This window comes from Microtus pennsylvanicus, chromosome 14 (assembly GCF_037038515.1).
Source record: "Microtus pennsylvanicus isolate mMicPen1 chromosome 14, mMicPen1.hap1, whole genome shotgun sequence".
Lineage (NCBI taxonomy): Eukaryota > Metazoa > Chordata > Mammalia > Rodentia > Cricetidae > Microtus > Microtus pennsylvanicus.
Genome location: NC_134592.1, coordinates 38,722,999 through 38,736,012, shown reverse-complemented (window position 1 = coordinate 38,736,012; position 13,014 = coordinate 38,722,999). Strand labels below are relative to the sequence as shown.

The 13,014-nt window shown below is 48.5% G+C and overlaps 1 protein-coding gene across 3 annotated transcripts in view; it reads right to left on the bottom strand.

Annotated features, from left to right (window-relative positions):
- The window catches only part of Sptb (spectrin beta, erythrocytic), a 133,513-nt gene that overhangs the window by 62,075 nt on the left and 58,424 nt on the right, over positions 1 to 13,014 (bottom strand). For all 3 annotated transcript variants that reach the window (XM_075948841.1, XM_075948843.1, XM_075948844.1), the window contains exon 2: positions 10,433 to 10,634. In XM_075948841.1, the coding sequence (XP_075804956.1) occupies positions 10,433 to 10,580 (148 nt within the window). In that variant the 5' untranslated portion in view covers positions 10,581 to 10,634. The remainder of the gene's footprint in view (positions 1 to 10,432; positions 10,635 to 13,014) is intronic.

The following is a 13,014-nucleotide window of genomic DNA, read 5'->3' as shown; positions in this document are numbered from 1 at the left end:
AGTTACATTGGTGAGAACATCGAGAGTGTTACATAAGAAGTTTCAACGATAAGAAAGGGTAAGATGTATTTTAAGGGAAAATTCAGGCTGTCAAGCCATGTGCAAAATACGACTTTATAAATAAAAAAAAAAATAAAGCTGGGCCAGGCGGTGGTGGCGCACGCCTTTAATCCCAGCACTCGGGAGGCAGAGGCAGGCGGACCTCTGTGAGTTCGAGACCAGCCTGGTCTACAGAGCTAGTTCCAGGACAAAAAAAAAAAATCAATCAATAAATAAATAAAATAAAGCTGGGTTGTAAGACTATGGGTGGTATTTGCTTTCTTCTTAATTGGTCACATAGTTTCTACAATGACAAAAAGGGTAAAAAAGAAAATTTCTGCGAAGAGCATATATATTACTTTTTAAATTTATGTACATTGGTGTTTTGTCTATATGTGTGTCTGTGTGAAGGTGTCGGATCCCCTGGAACAGAGGTTACAGACAGTTGTGAGCTGCCATGGGGGTTCTGAGAAATCGAACCCTGGTCCTGTGGAAGCGCACCCACAGCTCTGAACCGCTGAGTCACGTCTCCAGCCCCCAGTATATAATACTTTTAATAATAAGAAACAACAGGTGTCACAGAGAATAGAGTAAAAGTTCATAAATCCCAAGGAATAAACAATAAAAGTCAAAAAAGGGCAGCCTTTCTGAAGGAATCTGCATTTTAACCAGTTGACAGCCTAACACACTGGCCAAAATTAGCTAGAAAGACAAGCGGGATAAGAGACTGTGAGAGGCTGGGATAGACGATGAGAGGCCCGTGATTGGCCTGTGAGAGACAACAGAGGCCCGTGATTGGCTCGTTGAGCATGCGCCTGGGCCAGACCTGAAAACAAAGGTAGGCAGTCCCCCAGCTCAGGCTTTCCCTCCCGGAAGGAAACCAAGGCTGAGGCAACCCCAGTGTGTCACGCTTTCACTCCCATGAACTTGGGACAAGCCTCAGTGACACAGAAGCCAGCCCTTTAAACAGCTAAGATTAGAAGTAGACCCTCGGGGACACATCAGAAATGGTGTTGGTGGCATGAATTCTATTCTTGTTTAACTCCCTCCCAGTAGACTGGTACCGTGAACCTGAAGGCAGTCCGGCTCTTATGGACTAACAGCCTAGCTAGCGTTGACAGCAAAGGAGCTTTAGGGTGTGACTGCAAACCTGAGAGCACAGAACATAAGAATAAAGCACTTAGAAATAATTCGAGTTGAACACATAAAGTTGGCTAATGAGCTTGGAGAAAATTAATGTAAAGGACTAGGAAGCCATTAAAGCAGTGGTTCTCAACCTCTGGGTCGCAACCATTTGGGTGGGTCGGACGACCCTTTCACAGGGGTTGCACATCAAATATTTATAGTACAATCCATAACAGCAGCAAAAGTACAGCTATGAAGCAGCAATGAAAATGATTTTATGGTTGGGGGTCACCACAAACGTGAGGACCTGAATCAAGGGGTGGCGGAGTTAGGAAGGTTGAGAACCACTGCACTAAAGGGATAATCTGCATATTTGCTAATGAGAATTGATATAGTGCATTTAGTGAGGAAGATTTAGAACTGTAGGTAACATTCTAATACATAGTCATATATCTATAGGCATGGAAATAGCTTACAAGACATTAACAATGTCTTTAGTTTTTTTTATTTTTTATTTTTTTTCTGTGCTAAAATATATTCTGGTTAATAAAGTGCTCAAAAGATACAAAAGTAATTGTCCTGGAGTTCTCTGTCGCTGCAAAAGAAACCACTTTATCATAAATCACCTTACATCAAAACATTTTTATCTTTGAAGGCTAGCTTTGATCTGAGGGCTGAAGATGATGCCGCCTTTAGAATGCTGGGAAGAAGAAGGGATTCTGCTCTAAAGTTCCTTGAGTTGGAAGGGTATGCATGTGTGTGTGTGTGCGTGTGCGCATGCATGTGTGAATGTGCGTGTGCATGCATGCGTGCACATGTGTATGATGGCTATACTTGGTTGCAACTTGACTACATCTGCAATTAACTAAAACCCCAATGATGGGCACACCTGTGAGGGATTTTTTTCCTTAATTAAATCATTTGAAGTGGGAAGATTCTCAAAGAACCACTTCTAATCAAAAAACCAGTTCTTTGAGGTAGAAGAAGATCCACCTTTAATCTGGGCCACTCCTTCTGCTGGCAGAGCATACAAAGACATGGAAGAAGGAAGCTTTCTCTTGTCCATTCCTTCACTGGCATTAGAGCCTACTTCTTTGGGAATGTGCTGTATAGTGAAGACCAGCCGAGGCGTGGAGCCTCCAGGGCTGAACAACTACTGGATTCTTGGACCTTTTGTTGGTAGACAGCTAGTACTAGTTACAGCCTGTAAGTCATTCTAATAAATCTCCTTTATGTACAGAGATTCGTTCAATAAGTTCTGGCCCTCTAAAGAACCCTGACTAATCCAGGGGGGCAACTGTCAAATCCAAAAGAAATCCAGGACAAATGGCATTGTGGTGTTTATTAGCATGCGGAAGCCCTGCTCACCTCCAGTCTCGCTTAGCCTTGCGAGTACCTGCTACAGAGTCCCTAGCTGGCTTCTGCAGCCCATGGGTTTCCCTTCCCCCAGCATCTCATTCCTATATAACCCTGTCATTTGGGCATGAGTTCTCTTTGCTCCTCTCTCTCTTTCTCTCTCTTTCTGACAGGGTTTCTCTGTGTAACAGCCATAGCTATCCTGGACCTCACTTTGAAGACTAGCTAACCTCCAATCCACTGAGATCCACCTGCCTCTGCCTCCCAAGTGTTGGTCATCTTTCTTGATCTTCTTTGCCCCCTCTCTCTTCTCTGTTGCTCCTCCCCTTCCGTTCATGGCCTGGTTCAGTCTGCTGGTCATGTTCAGTCTACTGCTTTCTCTCCCTGCTCTGGACTCTCTCAGATGCCTCTGGCTGTTCTCTCCCTCGTGTCTACAATAAAAACCTTGTCCTCAACCATGCCTTAGAGAGGCCATGTCCTCATTTCATTCACAAGCAGCAAGTGTGTCCAAGTGTGTGCATGTTTGGGGGTTGGGATGTAAAGCGGGGAACTGATCCAGAGCAAAAGCTAAAGGAGAATTTGAATTTGGTACTCCGAATGAAGAGCTTGGTGGTTCCAAGGTAAAGAAGGGCAGCCTTACAAATGTGTGGAGGACAATGATTCTAAGTGGACCCAGTGTGGCTTGAGCGGGGAAACCAATTCAGATTCGGTGACAGATGTCTCTGCATGGGGTGACATGAAAGGTCTGGATGTAAAATAACATGCGTTCCTCTGGGAAATTCTATGGATCAGAGGTTCGTTGTTCCTGGCAGGTGACAGTATTCTGAGGCTGAAGGACAGCGGTGAGCTCAAGGTTTTGATCCGAACGTCTCAAGAGACTGTGGGTGATAAGCAAAAGAAGACTAGGCATCTGGAGTGGGGTGTAAAGCTGAGATCATGGAGGGCAGAGACAGATCACGGGGAACTCAGGAGTATGCAAGACAGCCGGAGGACTTAGTACAGTCATGAGCGACATCGCTCCGGTCCTTTCTGCAAAGGGTGAGTAGAACAGCTCTGTTTGCCTACTTCACAGGGTACTTGAGGGCTTGTAAAGTCAACCTGGATAAAGCATGTGGACAAAGACTCACAGGTGCCCTGTGCTGTTAGGATGTGGCATGCACTCACTGGGATGCAAGACTACAGGAGTCAAGGCGGTCTAGGACACAACCCCAATCCAGGCAAGAATTTCTGAGGACCTCATGATTTGTTAAAAAGGTTAAATTCCCTTTCTCCAAAACCAGGACCCAAAGCTCCATCAATCAGGATAAAGCGGCACTCTGACCTTTGTTGATGATGCCCCTGTAAGTGATTTCTCAGGTGGGTGGAGCTAGAAGAGCCTGGAGCATCATCTGACTCAAGCTCCTAGTGTTCAGGTGAGGAACCAGAGATGGGAGGAGTAGAAAAGCGGCAGACGAAGGTCCCTCAACTACAGCATCAGGACAGAACACTCCTGCCAGCATACATTGCTTTCTCCCCACATATGGTGGCCCCTAGCTCAAGCAGCCATCCAAGACTTCTGCATGGCTTCCCCATACCTGCTGGCCCCATGAAGTAAAACAACCACCTCCTATCCTGAGACCATGGAGCCCTCTCAGCTAACATGCTCTCCCTTTGACCACTCAACTTGCCATTCTTGTTGCAAATAGTCTCCTTCGCCACCTTTTTTGAGGTTTTGTTTCCTTCCAGGATTTTTCTATGGCCTCTAAGGCCCTCTAGGAGACAGTTGCTACATGCCCTCCTCCTTCCTCTACCATTAAATCATACTTGAACTTGAAGCAAGCTTAATGGATGAGTTATAAGCTATGGGTGATGTTTGCAGGAAACCTTCCCAGTATGTGGGGTGGGTTAGTGTGTGTGTGTGTGTCGGGAGTGTGTATGATTATTTGATCCTCTCTCACTTGACTGTAAGGTGAGATTTCCTGGCAGACCCAGTTTCCAGCATCTGAAAGCCAGTGTCGGGATGAGAAGAACTCCCAGACTTCTGCCAGAAGCCTCCCTAGCACTCTCTCTTACTGACATGATAAAAAGAGAAAAATGAACAAAATGAACAGATGCTCTGAAAACAACACCCTTGGCACCTCTTCAGCTAGGCAGCATCCGAGGGAGCCCTGGGGGAACCGGGGGTGGGGCTACGGCTGCTCCTAGGAGGCCTGGTGCTGGAGCCTGCCCTTGGGAATGAGGCTGACAACCCACAAGAATATCCCAAAGATGGAGGAGGCCATTAATGTGGCTCACTCAGACTGCACGGCACAGGGAGGGAACAGAATTTTATTATTAACCTCAGTGCATTAATATTTGATAAAGCTTCTTCACAGTGATAGATAGTAGTTACCCACATGAGAGGAACAGTCTGCATCTGTAAGAGGCTCAGAAAGGATGAACAGCTTTCATCAAGAGAGGAGAGGGTGCTGGGAGACAGCTCAGTCAGAGAAGGGCTTGCTGTGTTATTATGAAGTCCTGAGTCAGATCTCTGGAGCCTATGGAAAGAAGTAAGGCATGGTGGCATGCACTGGCCGTCAGTCTGGTTTAAATGGTGAGTCCCAGGCCAGGTGAATGTCACTGGGCTGGAGAGATAGCTCAACGGTTAAGAGTACTGACTGCTCTCGCAGAGGACTAGAGTTCAATTTCCAGCACCCAAGTGGCAGGCAGCTCATAACTATAACTCCAAGATCTGACACCCCTTACACAATCATACATGCAGGAAAACATTAATGCAAATAAAATAATTAATTAAACCACTCAATGCAGACTTCTGGCTTTTACACATCCCTGCATACACACAAACATCTGTGCACAAACACACACACACACACACACACACACACACACACAAAGAGGAGACAATGGGAGGAAGTATCATCCTATCCTGGGCAGGGAGGTCTTCCTGGGACCACACAGTTCAGGCAACATGTTGCTCTCTCTCGTGGGCTTCCTGCACAGGAAACGGCAGCTACATGTCTGCGGAGGCCTGGGGTCGGGTTCAGTTTCACAACTGCCCACCTCCAAGAAGAAGCTGTTGATTCAATTATTTTTCTGCCACTGATAGTACATTAAAATGACTGCTGAGTAGACACTTCTCTGAATAATGTTTTCTCAGTATATATTTTCTAAATGTTTTGAAAGCTGAGAAGACAAAATCAAAACAAAACCCCCAGACTTTAAAAGCTGTCATTAGTGTCCCAGCCTCTGTGCTCACAGGCAGCTGGAGGGATGCTGTGACCACAAAGAGTTGATGTCTTGGTGGCGGCAGCTGCTTCTTCCGAATCCATCAACAAACTGTCATGAAGTAGTGGTTGCCCACCCACTGAGGTAAAATCCTGCTCCCTGGGGGAAATCAGACACCCTCTAGACAAGAAACCCTTTCTGTGTCAGTAGGGACAACAGGATCCTGGTACCAGTAGGGAAAGCAGCCCGAGGGAAAGATCTTCAGGCATCTGTTAAAGAGACTTTGAAGGCCATTGGCTACCAAGGTCAGGACAAAGCCATGCTGCCCTCTTTGGGGAGTCCTGAGACATCCACAGAGGAGCCAGGAGCACTGGAACCTGAGGGCTGCCACCTGAGATTCGGATGGAATTCCTGCTAGTTACAGAGTTTAACCTCAGGGCCGGCAGTGCCCCCGCCATCGGCATGGCCCCCGTTCTAGTCTCTAAATTGTCCTCATTCACTCTCACTGCTCGCCTTCATCCTGCTGTCAGGAAGAAGACTACAAAGAGAACCCAGAAGGAAGCCTGCCTCTCTTCTGAAGCATCCTGGAGGTTCGCCTCAAAGGCAGAGCGAAGCCGGCTGCAGAATGTCATGCCCTTGTTTGAAAGGAGGGGCGGCTCTGTCTAGTTCCTCCCTGAGGAACTGTTTCACTGGGCAACACACAGGAAGATGGAGACAGAACATGTCAGCCTCTCTTCCTCACAGGTCCCTCAGGGGACTGGACTGTTCTCTGCGCTGCAACCTTCGAGCTACATCTGCGTGCATGGAAGGACCGTACATCCCATAAATCAGCCAGCAAGTGGCATATGGGGTGCGGGACGCCAAGCTGTGTGCCTATAAGACAGAGGGAGTGGGAAGGAGGAAGGGTGTGGGAAGACGGAGCAGGGAGGGGAGGGAGGCACTGCACTGAGGTATCTTCTGGGGACATCTTTGTGTTGTTTTCTTTCTGGCCCTCCTCTTCTACCTGGGCCACATCTGTCGCCAGGCATCCTCCCTGGGGTGCACAGCCAAGTGCAGGGAAGGGTGTGTGGGCAGGCAGAGGCGGTGAGGGGAGAGTACAGGGGTCAGCATCCTAGCTGTTGGAATTCTCTGCCATCCTCAGCACCTTGCCTCCCGTTCGGATGACCACACGTGTGGTTTCTAACCCAAACAGCGGGAGAACATCCAGATGACAGTGAGGGTTGGCTCTAGGAGACCCTGGGAGTCTGCTGTCTGAAACATGAAGGCTGGAGTCTTGGGAAGGATAGGGATTGTGGCTTTTCTTCTGTTCCCTTCTTCTAACCCTTAAAGCAGACCCCAGAGAGAGAAATATAGCTACGCCAGAGGCAGCTGTCAAAGACTGGCCAGAGGAAGTCTCCAGGCTACCCACCACTTAGCCTGGCAAATGTGGGAGCCAGAGACTGACGTTAAGAAGTCAAAGTATATTTACAGACCTAAGGGAAAATTCCTTCTGGACCCCAGCACTACATGCCCACCTCTCACTCCCCACCCCCACTCCCACCAAGGTCAAATGCATCACCTCTGCAAGTTTTCTCCCCATGTCTCCCTTCACTTTAATCAAATATTTCAAATCAAAAATCACTTAGTCTAGAGCGAGCTCAGGATTTTATACCTAAGGGCAAGATAACCAACCAGATGGCTTTATACATAAGGGCAAGATAACCAACCAGATAGCTTGTTTTAAGTTAGGCCCGGGGGAAGAGCCAACAATGATACAAAAAATAGAAGAGGGAATGTGTTCTCTAACCCTGACAGGCAGTGCACTTAAGAGACAGAACCATGATGAGTCTGTTAACCTGAGGGTCACTAGGAGGAGGAGGAGGAGCAAGAGGGTCTGCCATGCTGGGGAGGGGCCTGACCAAGCCTATTAAAGTCTGGTCCTGGGCCCCCATGGGCTGGAAGCAAAGCAAAAGTCTTGAGCTAGATGACCTCAAGGGGAGAAGCTTCTGTAAAGCAAAGGGCACTGTCACTAAGACAAAAAGGCAACCCACTGACTGGGAGAAGATCTTCACCAACCCCGCAACTGACAAAGGTCTGATCTCCAAAATATATAAAGAACTCAAGAAACTAGACCGTAAAAGGCTAATCAACCCAATTATAAAATGGGGCACTGAGCTGAACAGAGAATTCTCAACAGAAGAAGTTCAAATGGCCAAAAGACACTTAAGGTCATGCTCAACTTCCTTAGCGATCAGGGAAATGCAAACTCTATTACAGAGCTACAGTATTGAAAACAGCTTGGTATCAGCATAAAAACAGAGAAGTCGACCAATGGAATCGAATAGAAGACCCCGACTTTAACCCACAAACCTATGAACACCTGATTTTCGATAAAGGAGCTAAAAGTATACAATGGAAAAAAGAAAGCATCTTCAACAAATTGTGCTGGCAAAACTGGATGTCAATCTGTAGAAGAATGAAAATAGATCCATATCTATCACCATGCACAAAACTTGAGTCCAAATGGATTAAAGACCTCAATATCAGTCTGAGCACACTGAACCTGATAGAAGGGAAAGTGGGAAGTACCCTACAACAGATGGGCACAGGAGATCGCTTCCTATGTATAACCCCAGCAGCACAGACATTAAGGGGACCTACTAAAACTGGTAACCAGGTTTCTGAGTGAAGGTCCAGGCCTGGGATCCTCCACTCTGAGACAGTGTTCCCTCCCCGTGGGGAGCATCCCTATCCTTTGGAAGGTAATGTGTTCTTGGTGGTGAACAGACTTACCCAGACACAGTCAACACTAGGGAAGGCTGTTTCCTGATCAACTAGGGCTGACTATGAAGTTTCTCCTATGATACCTCTCCTCTTTACCACTTGTCCGCTGGCTTGTCAGACATAACTGCTTGCCAGGCTAACTGGAGACACCCCATACCCTTCTGATTTCCCAGATTATACCCAACCTTCAACCGCCAGCTCACGGCTAATGCCCCCACAAACTATTCTGATTCTCTATGTATCATCTCCTTTGCGCTCTCATTGCTGTTAAATTTATGTGCCTTCCCCACAGTTCTCCAGTTCCACTCATGCTAATTAATTGTGAGCACAGTTCATTTTCCCCTAATAGATTATAAAGTCCTTGGAGACAGATGCTATATTGAATTTATCTCCACGGTTCCCCCTCTCCTTTCATATCTAATAAGGAGGGGTAGATTTAAACTTTGTGGGCGTACAATAAGTAATTATTACAGTGAAATTTACCTAGGTTTTGTGTGTGTGTGTGTGTGTGTGTGTGTGTGTATGTGCGTGTGTACAAAGATGTACATGCATCATCTGTGAAACAGATCAAAAACTCTGCACAGGTCAGTCTCACCTCTCATTCCATCCTTTAGAAAGATTATGGAACATACGGAACATGGTTACCCTTTCCCTGGACATCACTGGGGCCATTACAATCAAATGTAGCATTCAGGGAGACAGAGGCAAAGCCCCAGAGGGACAAGGCTAGTGTTTCAAGTTGATTTGGTTATTTGAAGAAGTTAAAATTGCTTAAGCAAAAGGAAAGGGGCACTGCTCTTCCATAATTCCCAAGGAAAACCAAAGAAGGATTTTATAGAGTTAGGTAGGATGAGAAGATGAGGGGGAAAGTGTTTCCTACAATACACAGGACACAAATGGAGACAGTCAAGTCCTACGATGACAAAGGAGATTAGATGCCACAGTCCTGGTCTCGAGTGAGAAGCCATTACCAAGGGGGCCTAGGACACTGCCCATGCTGCCAGGTTTTCCAGGAACTAAGGTATCTGGAATAGAGTGGAGGGAGGAAAGGAGGAAGACACCTCAAGCAGCACTTTAAGACAGAGGATTTTACCCACAGAACGCACTATGGGAAAGGCTGAGACTTTCTTGCAAGGTAGAAGATAGCAGCAACCAATGATGGTGTTCAGGTCCAACCAGGTAAAGGCCAGCTCCACCCCATACACACACCCCACTCCGTCCATATAGCTCAAAGTTTCTCAGAGTATACTTCCCCCGAGTCAAGTTCCAGGGAGACAATAGAAACAGTTGGTTAAAAGGGGGGCTATTTAGGGGATGTTTCCCAAAGATCTCAGACAGCAGGGAGACAAACCGTTTTTAATAGAAATGTAAGATATTCCCTCCACTACACACACACAAGCAAGGGGGGAGCCTCATAAGCACAAACCTAATCCCAGTTCAAGGATGAGCGGCTCCATGCAGCAAATTCTCCTGCCTAAAGCAGATTGGAAAGGAGGCTCTCTGCTTTCAATATCCGCTTTTCATTTGGACCACAGAGACAAGGATGCTGATTCCTCTCCCCATGCACAGGCAGAGCACTAAGTGCACAGGACATCTCTTGAACTTGTGTCTGTGTGTCCCCTCCGGCACTCCTTCACCCAGAGTGTCCTCACACTTCTGACTTTGGTGCCAGGCTACTCGGGACAGAGACAGACGGCAGAACCCACCCACTGCCAATGCCAGCACTTCCCTGCCTCTCAGACACTTAGGAAGAAGTGGGGGATTCTGGGGCACACTGCTGAAGCCTGTACTCCCTAGGGAAAGGGTGCTCTCTGAACTTGGCAAAGGTGTTCAGTTACTGCCATACCAGGACTCACGTACAGAGGCTCCACCATAGCAAGAAGGGACATGGACCTGATGCGGACTGTGAGTGTGACCTTCTGACCCCCATGGCCCCAAGTGGTACCTGCCAAGGCCTTGATCCGGGACCTCTCAAAGAGCCTGGCTGAGCTGTTGTCGTTATCCAACTCATCATCCGGGGCATCCCAGCGGGCGTTGATCCGGCTGTATGGCGGCTGGTTGCCTACGTTTTCAAACTCTGTGGCCGATGTCATGTCAGCAGGCTCTTCTTAGCAGCTGTGCCTGTCTCAGTCTTCATGGAAAGGTCCCTAGGGGACAGCAACATAGCAGAGGGTTAGCTTCCACGGCCCTCGCGCGTTTCCTCAGTGGTAACGTATTAGGGGAATCCAACAGAAGAGATCTTACAGGAGCCACGCATGCACTGTGCTGCCTGTCGGGGCATGTTTCTTCCCCTGGGGTCTCAGAGTCCTGCGTTACAGGATACTGCAGCGGGAGTAACAGCAGCAGCAGCAGCAGCGAGAGTCAGGGACAGAGACTGAGAGCTGCCTGCAGCAGGGTCAGGATGGCCAGCAGGTGGAGACATAAGTCCCAGCCAGCCTGTTTCCTTCAAACCTGCGGCTGCCAGGGCTCAGAACAGCTTGAGAGAGAGTTCTCCTGGGAGCAGGTGTAAGGTGGGCAAATGAGGAAGAGAAGCCTCACTTCTGGATTGAGATTGGAAGCCTGTCTGGCGATGAAGACAAGGCCAGGGAGAGAGAGAAGAGAACTTGAAGGTCAGCCATCATGCTGCCACAGAGACTCTGGCCCCCACAACTGGACAGCCAAGCCACTGCTTGAAAGTGTGTGTAGCTGCTGGAATAAGGTCTGCTGAATCCCTAACCAGACCAAGCAGCCCAAAGGAGCCTGTTGCCCCCCATTCAGGCTGGCAGCACCAGGCGCTAGATGTCACAACAGGGAGAATTGGGTTTGTTAGGGACTGAGTGCCAAGGAAAAAGGAAGCTCAACGTGATTGGTGGACAGTTCCCAAGGAAGTTTGGAGGACAGGTGGAAAGGGATGAGAGCCCAAACAAAAGGGAAAAAGAGCAGGGGCAATATTAAAAATAAAGATAAGAAGCAACCAGCAAGAATGAGGGAGCTGGCGGGTACCTGGAGGATGGGAGAGGTCAGTGAGAAAAGTGAGATAGGAGGGCTGGCGAGGTCATCTTGGTAAGCAATGTCCCTGGCCTTTGGAAAATGACTGTCTTCCCTCATCTGTGCTTGGCTTCAGGTATCTCCCTGGGAACAGAGGGCAGTCCACATTTAAGTCTGTATTTCAGAATGGGGGCTCAGCGCCTTGAAATTCAAGAAAGTAACAGGGGGAGGAGGGGTTTTGGAGGCAAGCGAAGTAGTCAAATGACAAATGTCAGTGAGCATCGAACCACGTATCGTATTCTCACCTATCCCAACACATGGGCTCACACCCCTGACGTGTTCCCCAGAAGGCGCATGCAGGCAGGAAGCAACAACAAGACACGCTCACCACTCTGAGCATGACTCAGTGCCCTGGGCCTTACTTTTCAGACTCTTGTCTCCCAGGCTGACAAATCAATCCCACCACATCCCTTTGAGGTAAGACAGAAGCCAGAATTATCCACCCTAAGAGCACAAGGGGAGAAAAGGCACAAGATGAGGCCTCCCCAAGGTCGTCCGGAACCACTGTGGAGGTTTAGACCAAAAGTCAAACTGTAGCCCTGTTTGTCACCCTTGACTGGACCGGCCTTAGGGATGCACATGGATGGAGAACTCGGCCCACAGGGCCAGTGTCCTCCGGCTGCTAGGGCTAGACAAAGGTATTTACTACCCAGGGGAAGGAGACTATGCAAAGTGGGAAAGCAAGTCATTATCCTGAATGCAGTGTACCCCATTATGCCCAAGCCTGCGGACCTGTGTTCAAGACTTCTGTCCCTGCCTAGTTTCCATAATGAACCAGCTGCTTCTAGGGCTGAGATTTCCCTCTCAATTGTCTGAGCAATGTCTTCCCCACCTCCTTCAGAGGCTGACGGGCTGACCATCACCTGCGGGGCCACAACTCATCCAGCAGCCCCCGAGAAGGGCTGCCAGACACGGAGGTGAGGTAAGATCTGCCCTGAGCACCAGAGGTAACCAGACCCTTGCTCACTCTCTTCATCCTGGGCTATTTTTAAGAGTGGCGGAGAGAGGCCCAGGTTGCGGGGCTGGGGAGTGAGATTACCTTAGCTATGGCTCCGTAAATAAGTCTGTCCCAGAAAGATGAGCCCAAGCAGGCAGACCAGCAGAACCAGTGTGCAAGACAAGATTGATGGCCCTGCGTGAAGGAGAGCAGCGACACAGTACAATTCATCCTGCTTAAAAAAAACGCCATCCTCCCTGGGACCGCGGCTCACAGAAAACAGCGACCAGACGGTGGCTCTGCCAGGAATGTGGGGAAATACATGTGTGTTTCTGAGTGCATGAGTCTAGTGTGTGTGTGTGTGTGTGTGTGTGTGTGCGTGTGTGTGTTTGCTTGCTAACAGGAGGACCAGCTCCCTGGGGATACCACAGAAAGAAGATAGCACCAAAGAATGAGGCCTCTTCCCCCTGCCACTAGCCCCTGCCCGGGTGGCATTTCACCAGAGTCGAGGGGTGTTGAGGTGTGCCCACATGCTCAGGCAAGGATGGTCTCGGAGAATCGGA